General features: G+C 39.1%; 1 protein-coding gene and 1 long non-coding RNA gene across 16 annotated transcripts in view; one reads left to right on the top strand and one right to left on the bottom strand.

The window, feature by feature from the left end:
- The window catches only part of SNCAIP (synuclein alpha interacting protein), a 165,361-nt gene that overhangs the window by 118,776 nt on the left and 32,027 nt on the right, over positions 1-14,558 (top strand). For all 15 annotated transcript variants that reach the window (XM_060415683.1, XM_042250308.2, XM_060415688.1 and 12 more), the window contains exons 5-6: positions 1,405-1,584; positions 7,262-7,375. In XM_060415683.1, coding sequence (XP_060271666.1) covers positions 1,405-1,584; positions 7,262-7,375 — 294 coding nt within the window. The remainder of the gene's footprint in view (positions 1-1,404; positions 1,585-7,261; positions 7,376-14,558) is intronic.
- Positions 1-14,558, bottom strand: part of LOC132659817 (uncharacterized) — a 31,514-nt gene that overhangs the window by 5,747 nt on the left and 11,209 nt on the right. The gene's annotated exons all lie outside the window — the stretch shown is intronic.

The raw sequence follows: 14,558 nt of genomic DNA, 5'->3' as shown, positions 1-14,558 counted from the left end.
TGGCTATAGAGGGAGTATTATTTCACTTGAACTGTGCATGAATTCAACTGTAATAAAGACATGTACTCTAAAGGAAAAGCAAAACCAAAAAAAGCCCAGCACTTTAAAAAATACGAATCTTAATGTCTTTCCTTTTGCTTTTCAAATGGTTCCCAATGCTCTCGCTGAGTTATTTGTGGGGATGTCAGTTCCTTGCTGATGGGGAACTGCCAGGTATATGAACAGAGGGTCTTCTGTTTTATCCTGATCATTATTCAGAAGACTTGGACCAGGACGTTTGAAAGCATTTGCAGATAGAGACTTACCCTAGAGCTTGATTGCCCTCTGACCCACACGGAGTTTTTATTTAGTTCCAGGTCTGCATGTCTAGGGAGCATAAAGAAGCTTTTCCAGAGACTCTAGACACAGAGTAACATGATGTAAGAAAAGTCTGTTCTGCTTAGGCTCAGAGAAAACTAAACTGAAATCACATTCCATCTGCCTACATTGTTCTTTCCTGGCTTCCAGACATGGATCAAACAGTAGTAAGCCTGAGCTGACACTGTGGTGTTAATTAAAGTCTCATTCAAGGAAAATCATCACATCTTGGCCATGTGATTCTACTCATGGTAAAGCTGTGCATAGATAAATGTAATGCACTTGGTCTATTACCACAAATTTTAGAGTTATAATAGGATGATATCATTGAACAATTTTACTAAGTAAAGTAATTTTTTTTTTTTTTTTTGTCTCTTGAAAATGTCTTTTCCATTTCTCCTGGCTCTTCCTCTCTGGTTCATTCCTTTCTTTTATCTTTCCCATGTTTTTATGTTTCCCAAATGATAATAACTCTCAATTTACCCAACAGTCTTTATCGATGAGTCATGCTCAGGGCAATGAACTTCACTAGAGGTGAAGAAACCAGAGTCCAGAGATGCCCAGGAGTTTGTTTAGGGGTGAAAGTGCCTTGAGGTACCCAGGGGAGTACAGACTACAGCACCCATCATGAGGCTTGCTGTCAGAACCAGCTCTCTAAAGCTCAAGGCAAAGCAGATGGTTAAGATAGGTAGTTCATTCATTCAGCAAACCTACCGCAGGGAATAAAGCAGAGTCTGGCCCTCAGAACACATAGCAGGAGTGGAGGAGACAGACAAGAAACCTGCTGGTTGCCATGGGTTGTTAGAAAGCTGGCTTGGAGCCTCTACAGACCCGTTGACTCATCTTTGTTGCCTGTCTCCCATGAAAGTAAGTCACTTGAGCATTCCTGTGCTTTCATAGCAAGGAATTCTGACTTATTACAACCCCATGACTGTCACCAGGGCTTCTGGAAGTTCATCTCTTCTTCCCAAGGCCCGGAGCAAAACCCCCACAGCTTCTCATTCTGTTTTATTGACTTAAGTTTTCCTCGTCTTACTATGTGTACAGCCACACCTAGCTGCCGACAATCTAGACAAAATTCACGACGAAAGTGGAAACAATCTCTTACACGTTGCCGCATCGCAGGGGCACGCAGAGTGCCTGCAGCACCTCACTTCTTTGATGGGAGAAGACTGCCTCAACGAGCGAAATGTGGAGAAGTTGACTCCAGCAGGCCTGGCCATCAAGGTGACTGGTAGTTGGGGGCTGGGCCCTCCACATGTTCCTGCCTTGTAAGATTTCTAGTAAACTTAAATGTTAGAGTGGAAAGAGAGAAGAGTGATGTTCCAAGCAAACAGCAAACGAACCTATTGTTTTTAAAAGGTTAACCATCTCAGTCACTAACTGCTTTGAGATTTTGAGACTATATTCCAATTTAGGGTAAGCATCAAAACAGCTAATAAAGAGAAAGGAAAATGATCTGTTGCCATTTTAAGAACTTTTGTTATTCATGGTGACTGCAGTTTGGATTCTTAACCACCTCTGGATCTATGTGAGGCTGTTTCATTTTTTTTCCTAATGTGAGTATAAATGAGCACGATGAATGGGGAATAAGTGTATGGTAAGGCATGCTAGCCCAGCACTCAGGAGGATTTCAGAGAATAAAGTGGACCTCTAATGGATTACATCTGAAGTTGAAGCGTCTGCAGTATCAGGAGTTCTTTAGAATATCGGTGCCGAGTTTGAGTTTGGCTCTCGCAGAGCACAATATGTTATCTGTCAAAAACTAGGCAAATTAATGCCGACTGGGATAGAGTTAAAACCTAGAAACAGTGATACAGGAAAATGTTGTCTTTTATAGCACTGTAGTGAGTGCCTCTGTAAAATGTAACACATCACTAGAAGGTTAGCTATTAAACTAAAATTACTTTTAAGATCTTTGGCAAATAAATGTGGAATTCAGTCACATTTATTAAGAAGCCAGAAGTGAAGTTTGGGGAAATATAATACATCTTGTGCTTCTGCATTTGTACTTTGCTTTGCTTAATAGTTATGGCTTCTAAAAGCTGAATAATCATAATTTTTACAAATAGAATTATATTGAAATATACTAGGGGAACTTGCTGGTTAAAGTCTCTTTGTGAATTCACTAAGGAACATGTTATATTTGAAAAGCAATTTCCTTCCCTTGTATACCTCTTACGCAAATCTAAATTTTTGTATCTTCAATTTATTTATCATTCAGCAAAGTTTTACATTGTTAAAAAGTTGCTTTCTATTGTGTTTAATGTTACTCAGTGATTAGGTTTTTTGCTCATATAAGAAATCCATGACCCCAGTGGATAGATATCATTTTTCCTTAGTTGTCAATGATGCTATGTCAAATAAGAGCTGAACTGCCATCAAGAAAAAAGAAAAAACAAATGTGAGTGAAAATTCAGTATAGTGAAGTTAAACAGTATTTTTGAGTCCACCAGACATTGTTTTAAGATGCTGGCAAAACGAATGTGAATGAGACATAGTCTCTTTTCTTAAGGAACTGATAGCCTGGTGGATAAGGCAGGTAAGTTACCAGTGCAGGACGGTGAATTCAGGATCTAGTCCCATGTCAGAATCCTGTGGGAAGGCAAGAATTGGGTTTGGTAATCAGTGGGACTGTCAGTCATGACTAAAATATTCTTTCAGTGCCAGTGATTGCTGACATCTACCTTGTCATTTTAGTATTTATAAAATACAGTGCTCATTAGTTTTCCTCACTAGTGGTGGGTTTTGAATATATGTTAACTACATAATTGTAGTTAAGTCTTCCCTAGTGGCTCAGACAGTAAAGAGTCTGCCTGCAGTGTGGTAGACCTGGATTCAACCCCTGGGTCAGGAAGATCCCCTGGAGAAAAAAATGGCAACCCACTCCAGTATTCTTGCCTGGAAAAATCCCATGGACAGAGGAGCCTGTGGGCTACAGTCCACAGAGTTGCAAAGAGTCAGACACGACTGAGAAACTAACACACACACATAATTGTATAAAATTTGTTAATTTGTGTGCCCAAATGCTTGTTTTGATGGAGTAAGAATCTTCAAAGTAGAAAGGTGCCTAAGAAATTTAATGGTCATTAAGCCAACCATGGGCAAACTCCTTTATGTTGTTCATATTAAGTGTTCGTTTATTCTTAAACTCCTCCAGTCAATATAGGTTCTCTCTAATACAATCAGCAAGCAAACTTAGTAATTTTTTTTTTTTTTTTGCTTTAATGAAGAATATGCATCAAACCCAGAGGACTCAAAAGCGCTTATAGTTTTGCAGTCTCAGGCTTTTCATACTTTACTTCTGGACAATGATCTGAGAAATGGAAGTGTTCTTTTATTCCTTCATTTAATCTAGAATTTACAAAAGCAGTAAATGCAAATATTTTATAACACGTGCCTTGCCTTTTGGCAATCCTGTCCTGACACATGTCCTGCCTCAGTCCATTAGTGTCTTGTGATGGACATTGGTGAAATTGAGGGAGTCCCAAGAAGTCATCATTCTTCCATTTTAAGACCTTGTTTTGAACACTGGTAACTAACTGATGGTGTTTCACCTCGTTAAGCACATTTTGGAGAGCCCTGCTGTCATTAAAGACAAACGGACTTGGTACAAAGGGGCAGAAGTTGCTCAGATGATATGACTTGGCTGACAGGAAGCCGAGTCAGAGACAGGATATCAAATAAGAAGATTACATTAGAAAAGGGGCCCTGAAGTCATACCAGAGCTTAAGAACATCTCCTCCCACACTTAAACTCCTTAAATGGAACATCATAAATTCTTGCCAGCTCCATGCAAAATTTATTGAGTGCTTTCTGGGGGACCCAACGTTAGATACCGTGGGAGTTCAAGGTATTATTAAGTGCCCTTTGGGAACAGTTAAACAAAATGATTGTAAAGAAAGTTTCAAAAAGGTGAAAACAATCTGTTTTCTAACATGGAGCCAGCACAAAAATTTAGAATCTAAACAAAATAACCTTAATTCTCTTTTAATTTCTGAATAAGCCTAAAGACAAAATGCTGGTCTGGTGAGAAAATATGTAACCTACTGATTCTCCTTTTTAACATACAATGAGTGACCCAAAGCTCAGAGATGTTAGCAAGTAAAAATTTCCAACTAGAACTTAATAAGATTTTTGTTTTGTTGGTAGTTCTATTAATGACAAGTGATGCGGCTTTCAAACTTATGGTAATGATATAGTATTTCCTTTTGCCTCTCTGGCAACTTTTTATTTGTTTAAATGTTTCTTCTTCGATGAACTAAGCCTAACACATCAAACAGAACATTCTACCCAATATCAGCAGAAACATGCATTTTTTTCAAGTGCACATGAGATATTCTCTCTTATAGACCATATGTTGGGTCATAAAACAGATCTCAGTAAATTTAAAGTAATTAAAATCATGCAAAGTGTTTGTCTTTAACTATAATGAAATGCAATTAGGTATTAATAACAGAAGGACATTTAAGATATACACAAGTATATAGAATTAACATAGTCCAAAATAATCATTATATCAAAAGAGAAATTACAAGGAAAATTGTAAGCTGTTTGGAGATCAATGAAAATGCAACATACCTACATGCTTACTTAAAGGGAAATATATGTTTTGGTAAATGCCTGTGTTTAAAAAAGAAGGAAAAGGAGGAAGATCTCAAATTAATAGCCTAATCTACCTCACAAAACTAGAAAAATACTAAATTCAAAGCAAGCGGGAAGAAGGAAATGTAAAACTTTTCAAGCAAAAATGAATGAAATAGACAATAGAAAAGCAATAGAGAAAACCAGCAAAACCAAATTTGGTCTCATAAAAAGCTGCTTAAAAATTAGTAAACCTTTAGTTAGACTAACCAAAGAGAGAGAAGAGACTCTACCTGCTATTACTAAAATCAGGACTATTGTCTCATATTTCTGCATTCTGTGTTAATACACGTTGATGTAGATTGTCTTGCTCATAGATGCTCAGCATGGTTCCTTTTCCTTTCTTCATTCAGAGGGAATGAAGCACATTGTATCTGTGGGTTGTTTTGTTTTTTAAGTTCTCCTAAGAAACTGCATTCTCAAATTGTGTAATTTAAGGAGAGGCCATAATAGATGATTTATATGCAAAAGGAGGGTGAATGGATGGGGTGTAGGTGTAGGGAGCATGTGAAGGAAAGTGCAATATATTGGGGTCAGTAACAACCAGAGCACATTTACCACCCCAGAGCCTAAAAGGGCAGGGGAAGGACTTGAGACAGAGAGGATTGAGTAGAACTGCTGACTTTTGACCTTTGACTGGTTGGTAGGACTCAGCAGACCAGTGGCATCTCCATTAAGGGGGAGTTGGGAACAAAGGGAACCTTAAACACACTCTCTTTTCCTGGTTTCCTGCTACTGCTTTCCATCAGCCAAACCCAGTCAAAAGCCAGGGGCCAAGGGAATCAACCCATAGAGATCAGCCTCCCTTGGCAGCAAGGAGGGAAGAAACGGGAGGAGATAGAGCTGAGTGGGGCTATTCAGCAGGTACTAATCATGCTAGGTGACTGTTCTACATGAGATTAGCTGCAAGTTGACTACTTGAAATTCCAGAGTAAGTGAAGAATGAGCAGATTACTTCCCCTGTCTTATTTTCAGTATAGGCTTCCCTGACTTCACACTCACTGTAGCTCTTTTCTCCTGGGCTAAGATCCCACACTGTGTAAACCAGGAAAGCAGCTGAATGTCTCATTTGTCTTCCGGAGTTATTATGAGGATCTAAGATAGCATTTTAATATAGTATAAGATAACAGGTATTGTGTGCTTAGGAAGCTGACATGCTTTGCCTCATTTAATCTTTATGGTAACTCCATAATGTAGCGGCTACTAACCCCTGCTATTTCATAGATGAGAAAATTGAGTATCAGAGAGATGAAGAAGCTTATTCAAGGTCTTGTAACTAAGTGGTGGATTAAGGATTTAAATCCAGTCCGAAGTCTGGGTCTTAATCACTAGGTTGTGTATGTCACAGCTGTCTTCCTGGTTTGCTCAGTGTGGGTTTGAGCACAGGAGAAAAGGACTGTGAACATCAAGGAAGAGAAGACTCCTTCAGTGAAAGCAGCATTGGGATTATTTCCCTTTTCTTTATTTGGGACTCCTCACATTCTAACTTACCAAGAGAAAAAGCCAGTTCTAAGAGTTAATGGATAAACACACTGTAGTATATTCATACAGTGGAATACTTCTCAGCAATAAAAAGAAAAAAGCTATCTCCAAGCAGTAGCTTATGTAGGTAGAAGCATTATGCAGCCCACCAGGCTCCTCTGTCCATGAGATTTTCCAGGCAAGGATACTGGAGTGGGTTGCCGTTTCCTTCGCCAGGGGAATCTTCCCCAACCCAGGGATCGAACCCGGGTCTCCTGCACTGCAGGCAGATTCTTTACTGACTGAGCTACAAGGGAAGCCCAGGTAGAAAGAAACCAGATGTTAAAGAGTGCATATTCTCTTCTGCTGTGATAGGAATCAGAGTGGTCATGTGGGCAAAGGTGAGCGGTATGAGAACAAAGGAGAACTAGAAATGAGGGGGCAGGGGTGGAGATGTTCTATGTCTTGATTGGAGTTGTAGTTACCAGAGAATATACTTGCCAAAAATTCAAATTGTGCTTTTAAAGGAGTACATTTTATAGTTAGCAAATTATACTTTAATAAACTGATTTTAAAATAACTGATGAAACTATGAGAACATATTTAAGTAAAAACTATGCAGTTGATTTAGAGTAAAAATTACTGATCACAGATATGGTATACATTTATTATAAATGAGTTAAGCCAGAAATAAAAGCTAAAATTCATGTGATTTTTTTTCTTGATAAAAATGCCACCTGTGAGGTAACTTTTAAACTTGAATTACCTTCAACTTTTTTTTTTTTTCTTTTTAATCTAGAATGGTCAGTTGGAGTGTGTACGCTGGATGGTGAGTGAAACAGAAGCCATTGCTGAATTGAGTTGTTCTAAGGATTTTCCAAGCCTTATTCATTACGCAGGTTGTTTTGGTCAGGTATGAAGAAATTTTTAATTATTTTCTCTTTGCATACTGTATAATCTACCGCTTTTTAAATTTTTAATGTCAAAATCCAAACCTAAAAAATCGTCAAAGATGTATTCAAAGACTTATAGGCAATGATATTCATTGTAGCATTTTTTATAGGAAAAAAATGTGTTAAACCTAGATATTTCATGGTAGAATATTGGATACATAATGAGACATTCATATGACAGAATTTTTCAGAAAAATGTTCATTATATAATATTGAGTTAAAGTATATGATACAAAACTGTTCCTGTAATTTGGTACCAACTCTGAATTTTGGAGAGAAAGAGAAATGAATAATAAGACTAGAAAAATAAACTTATGTCTCCACATGTTTATAGTAATTATCACTCAGAATTATAAGTGGCTTTTGTTTTCTTTTTTTATGTTTTTCACTTCTTTCCAAATTTCCTACAGTAAACAAATTTAACTTCTGTGGAAAGGAAAAATGATATATTTTCTTGAATCCAAAATTAAAAAGCAAATCTTTAGTAAGACATTAATTGAGGAAGTCTTGCTCCATTCAGTTCAGTTCAGTCACTCAGTCGTGTCCACTCTTTGCGACCCCATGAATCGCAGCACGCCAGGCCTCCCTGTCCATCACCAACCCCCGAAGTTCACTCAGATCCACGTCCATCGAGTCAGTGATGCCATCCAGCCATCTCATCTTCTGTCATCCCCTTCTCCTCCTGCCCCCAATCCCTCCCAGCATCAGAGTCTTTTCCAATGAGTCAACTCTTCGCATGAGGTGGCCAAAGTACTGGAGTTTCAGCTTTAGCATCATTCCTTCCAAAGAAATCCCAGGGCTGATCTCCTTCAGAATGGATTGGTTGGCTCTCCTTGCTCCATTAAAGATAAACAAAACAATCACTTACCTAAAATTTTCTTAAATATTCATATATGTTTTCTTTTCCAAAATAGGCTATTTACGTTTGGTTAAACCATCTTTATTGGGATTTTAATTGTCATTGCTAAATTTTACTTTCAGATTAATTTGGTAATAATTACAACATTGAGTTTTTCTATTCATGTTTGTTTATGTATTCAAAGCTTGTTTTATCATCTTCAACAAAGAATTAGAGAATTTAAAAAAAAAAAAAGATGAGCAATCATGCAAACGAAGTGAGTCTCAGTTACAGTCAGTTCCTACATTAGGAAATCCCAGTGTGAGTAATTGATGTACACGTTACAATCCAGTGTATGCAGTAAAAAATCATCACTAACTCCCTTTGGGAAGGATGAGTATAAATAATCTTTAAAAAAACTGGAACCACAAAATGCCAATCTCAGCCTTAAGAAAATATAAATAAAGTCAGCAGTGCATTAAAATAGATTTAATCACATTTGTTTGTGGCAAAGAAAATTGCTTCTCATTCTTATAACTGTATCCCTTTGGCTTCGTAAACTTTCCCAGTGGCAGTAAATTGTGGTGTTGTTAACAAGAGATTATACTTTTTCGAGCATGACAGTCTCAAATTTATAAATAGACTCAGAATATTGCCACAACCTTTCTTCAGTGGGGTTCATGTTAGGTGATACTTTATATGGTAACTTCAATTATTTATATATATATATATGTAATGTTTCCTATACGTACCAAGCACCATGCCATTGGACTTTGTGTACATTATCTGACTTAGTCTTTAAAACAACGTTATTGGGTTCTGTTGTTTTTATCCCTAGTCTATAGACAAGGAGACTGAAGACAGGAAGTCGTTTAAGTGGCTGGCATATGGTCTAGTGGCCAGTAAGAGCAAAGGCTGGATCTCAACTCAGGTCCTTTGACTTTGAGGCCAGATCCTGTTTTTTTCTCCATCCGTGTAAATTTGTGTAGCTTATTTGCAATGGAACTGATATAGCTGCAGAAGGCCTTTTTTAAAAAAATAATTCTATCTAACAATATGTTGTGATATTTGGAGTATCTTAAACACAGCTCATGGTACTAAATTTATGGAATGAAGAAAGAAGCAAGAACATTCAAAATTTGTAAAAGCCATTGTCTTTGAAGTAATTGCTTCATTTTCTTTGTGTATTGTGCTTATGAGCCCCAGCCATGGTGTTCTATGAACTACCATAAGAATTAATAAGTATTTGCTAAAGATGCTCTTTTTTGGCTTAGGCCAGCAGAGGGGAGAATAGTATTTTCAAATGACCACAAGAATTATGAAGACAAATAGTCCTCATAAATCATTCTCAGTATAAGATGAAATTTTATTTATTCTCCAATTGTCTGAATAATTGTTTCACACCCCTGATTTCATTTGCTTATGTAAAGAGGAGTTTCAGATATCAGTGGAAAAGCTGACTGCAGTTTTGGAAGAGCTTGCCAAAGAAAAGGAGGGAAGGATTGCATTGCTGTTCTGAGACTTTAAGTCAATAATAGGGCATCTGGTATTCTTTGTCCCGGGAAATGTTGCTTATAGGTGCCAGTTTCTCTCTTCAACTCTCACAGCAGGCATCTCATAACTTTGAAGCCATTGGGACAAAACAAAAGAAAGTGCCATTTCTGGGATTTGATCAGGTGATAGTGTGGTTTATTTGGCTGGAGTAGAGGAAAATACAGAAATCAGTGACCTTTGTGAAGAGCCATGTCAAACATTTGCTTCATGTTAGTATCAGTCTTCAGATTGTTATTTCAAGTTGATAAGCATTTTTAATGCCCTCAAGTACAGCTCTGAGCAGAGCACCCCAGCAGTGCCTTCAGGAGAGCATTCCTACCCAAGTGGAAAATGTAGACACCCATTAGGACTGCAAGCTCAGCCCAGCCATCCTACATCCGCTGCAGCCACTTAGGTAACAGATAACCTGTGGAGATGCTGAACTTGGAACCACTGCAAGCCTAATATTTTCACAAGGAAGATTGTTACTGAATGGTTTTCTAATGGATTCAGCACATGCAGGGTTTTCATCGAGCAGGCACTTGAGTGTGTTATGCTTTTGTTTCTTTAGTAAATACCTTTTGGAAAGGATAGTACAGAGGAAAATTTCTCTCCTGGTTTATTTTAGTTACCCTTGGCCCCTACTATAGATTCTTAAAAGAATGGGTTCCATTTGACTCACAATTGGCATCCTTTTTCTGGTAAAAATTACCTGTAAGGACTCCAGAACCGCGGGATAGCCAGCAGTTTTTAGTGGTCTCCTGGAGTGATAGATCTTTGGGTAACAGGAATTGATTTTCCTCCTCTTGACACACAAAGTCTCAGAGAGGGCAGTTACTTCATTGTCTGATAGTACCTAGCAGAACCGGCCACGGGGAGCATGAAGGTGAACGCGTGAGGGACACTCAGGGAAAGAGAGGAGCGCGTGTTCAGATGGGCCTGCTTTGCCATCCCGTGGGAGAGATGCTGCTGGTGAAACAATCAAGACAGAATGATCTCAAGTCAAAGCTACCACCTGTGTAACTTGGACTGTTTTATTCAAGTATGAAAGCTCAGATGGTCTCCTTCAGGGTCCCAGCGAAGCTCTCGCCCTCACATGCCTGGGGGCTCCGGCCTGTCTGGTGTGTTGGTCACTGTTTCAACATCAAACCTCTCATTTTGTTTCTAAACCTTTAATGTGCCGTTTGGTCAAGAAGTTCTGCTACGGAAACAACAGGCATCATAGCATTAACCATTTACTGAGAAAGAGCACACTTGCCCATGTGATGTTCATTCTCCATTTTAAATGTTTGACCTGATCAGATTAAAAAAAATAAAAGTCACTTTTTCACAAGAGGCTCAGAATTCCTCCGAATGGTCATGAATGGTGACGGGCCTGCTGGTGAGGGGGTTGCTTCCACAGGCTGTGTCATAGTTTTTCCACAGTTTACTTTTAAAAGGAGAAATATTCTGTTGACTTTATTATTTTGTTGTCATGGGGCAGAAATAAGAAAACAACGCTGAAAGTGCTGCGATTGCAGATGAAAGTGCATAGAAAAATCTTTGACTGGCACAAGCAAGAATCTGCTCTCCAAGGATCTTTGAAAAAGCATAACCAGCACAGAGCTCCACAACCCACAGACTGACAGGCAGTTAACGTGATTTCTGTGACCCAAGGGGTGCCAAAGGAGCATGTCCTTTATGGAGTCAAGGGTCATGGGTCATGAGCCATGGTAGATATTCATACACAGAAGACACAGAACGTTAGCTCCTCAGTCTGAGTTTATCCTAGCCCTACCCTTGCTAGCCCAGGAGCCTTGTCTGTATTTCTTTATTTTAAAAGAAAAGATAAGAAAATGTCTCCCTGGACCTCAGTTTCCTCATCTTTAGAATGGAGATAATAAAACTTTCTTAACAGGGTTGCTCTGAGATCCAAATGAGAAAAGTCACAGGAAGCCTGGAGCAGACACTAAGTAAATGTTAGTATAATGATTATTGGATACCTTCCATTTTATGACCTTTATTGCTACAAATATTATTTATTTACCTATAAGTTAAGTATAAGATAAATTTGGCAAAAAAAAAAAAAAAAATTTCAGCCTAAACCTCTTTGTGTGTGTGTTAATCACTCAGTCGTGTCTGACTCTATGTGACCCCATGGACTGTAGCCCACCAGGCTCCTCTGTCCATGGAATTCTTAGGCAAGAATACTGGAGTGGGTTGCCATTCCCTTCTCCAGGGTGTCTTCCCAACCCAGGGATATAACCTGGGTCTCCTGCATTGGCAGGCAGACTCTTACCGTCTGAGCCACCAAGGAGGTCCTAAACCTGTTCAGTCAATTCTTGGATGTATTATTTTTTTCACATTCTACTGTCTCTAGATTCTACATTTATTTTACAATAAGTGACAATATGAAACTATTGCTGGCCTTTTTTTTTTCACATTTTACCATCTCAAAAACTGGAATGAATCTTACAATTGATGGCTTATTAGATTTGATGACTTATAATCACAGACAAAATTGCCTCCTTTAGAACTTACAGTTGTAACAAAACTATAGAGATTTTATTGATAGCAGCAATGCACCTGTGGCATACTTTTCAATTACATTTTTTACTAGACTGTCCAGCAAAGTTCATAAATTACATGTATTAATTGCCTGTATAAAGAAATTCCATTGCCTTTAAGAATGCACAAAAAAACCCATTAAAACAGGTTATCAAAAGAGCAGAAAATCCCCAGAAGAGGAAACTAGTACATAAAGTAAGTTTTCATTCATTAGATGAACATTGAATGGGTAGCTTTAATAGATATAGGTGATTAGATGGCATGTCAGTTGGAGAGGCATTCTGTAAAACGAATAATACAGAAGAACTGCCTCATTCATGTGGTTACATTGGATGTTCCCTAAAAGCAATACCTATGGGAACATGAAGGTCTGAAGTTACATTCTTTAATATCCCCCACCTGCTCGGCTCTCTCTCTCTCTCTCTCTCTCTCTCTCTCTCTCTCTCTCTCTCACACACACACACACACACACACACACACACGGCAGGGGTGGGGTCACTGGGGAGGTGGGGAGAACACACTAAAGGTCTAAAAGAAAAGCTAGGCATCATGGATATATATTTATATATGATGTACATTCACAGGACCTTCTTAGTTGGAGAAAGTAGCTGTATCTGTTCTGTTCTCTTTACTGGATATTTGTCAAATAAGTCACTGTTTAAACCGTAGGACTGTGGGTCTCTGCAGGCATGTTTTCCAGAATCAGAGCAGAAAGCATTTCTAGGAGAGTGGATGCTAAACATTATGCTTAGTCACTCAGAACATTGTGGCCAACATTGTGTCCGACTCTTTGTGATCCCATGAGCGGTAGCCCTCCAGGCTCCTCTGCCCATGGGATTCTCCAGGCAAGAACACTGGAGTGGGTTGCTGTTGTCTTCTCCAGGATGCTTTTACCCAAACCAAGGGATTCTAACCATCTCCATGCCATCTCAGAAGTCCTAAACTTTGGTTGTTAAACTAAGTGGATAGTCAGCCCATCCCTTTGAGCAGTGCCTCTCTGCACAGTATCATAGGGGAGATGGTCGTTTCCATATTACTTCTCAGTAAACAGGCCAGTTGCATAAAGTAAAAGTGAAGTAGCTCAGTCATGTCTGACTCTTGGTGACCCCATGGATTGTAGCTCACCAGGCTCCTCCATCCATGGGATTTTCCAGACAAGAATACTGGAGTGGGTTGCCATTTCCTTCTCCAGGGGATCTTCCCGACACAGGGATCAAACTCAGGTCTCCCACGCTTCAGGCAGACTCTTTACCATCTGAGCCACTAGGGAAGGTGCAGCCAGTTGCATAGCTTCTTATTAAAGTGTCCACTGCAGCATAGGAAACTGAATTTGACCTGCTGGGCAAAGACCTACATTGTTTTAAACAATAGGATAATGTTGTTGCTCCTGTTGTTCAGTCGCTTAGATGTGTCCAACTCTTTCTGACCCCATGGCCTGCAGCATGCCAGGCTTCCCTGTCCTTCACTATCTCCCAGCGTTTGAGTTTCTTGAACAGAGAAGCCTGGTGGGCTACAATCCATGGGGTCACAAAGAGCCAGACACCACGGAGCAACTAACCTGAATTAAGATAATGGTTCTTGCTTGATTAAAGTCTTGCATATTGAATTTGGTAAAAGTAATTATAAGGAAGAATTATCCAGGCCGTCCTAAGAAAAGCAGCAGGTTATCATAACAGTATGGACTACACCTGACTGGGAGAGCCCCAGCAGCCAGGGTGCCTCCTGCCTTACACAGACCTTGTCCTGTTCTCCCCAGGCCTCAAGCCCCTGTAAAGTCCAGGTCTCTATAGGTTTTCCCCAGATTTCTATAAGGGGAAAATTCGTGCTCTTATGGAATGTAGTATTCTATTTCCTCTAACTCCATTACTAAAAATATCAACAACCTCAGATATGCAGATGATACCACTCTAATGGCAGAAAGAAAAGAGGAACTAAAGAGCTTCTTGATGGAGGTGAAAGAAGAGAGTGAAAAAGCTGACCTAAAACTCAAATTCAAAAAACTAAGATCATGGCATCTGGTCCCATCACTTTATGGCAAACAGATGGAGAAAAAGTGGAAACAGTGACAGATTTTATTTTCTTGGGCTGCAAAATCACTACAGACAGTGACTGCACCCACTAAATTAAAAGACACTTAGTCCTTGGAAGAAAAGCTATACAGACATAAACAACGTATTGAAAAGCAGAGACATCACTTTGACAGCAAAGGTCCATATAGTCAATGC

Source organism: Ovis aries, chromosome 5, assembly GCF_016772045.2.
Source record: "Ovis aries strain OAR_USU_Benz2616 breed Rambouillet chromosome 5, ARS-UI_Ramb_v3.0, whole genome shotgun sequence".
Lineage (NCBI taxonomy): Eukaryota > Metazoa > Chordata > Mammalia > Artiodactyla > Bovidae > Ovis > Ovis aries.
This window is presented reverse-complemented; position numbering and strand designations above follow the sequence as displayed.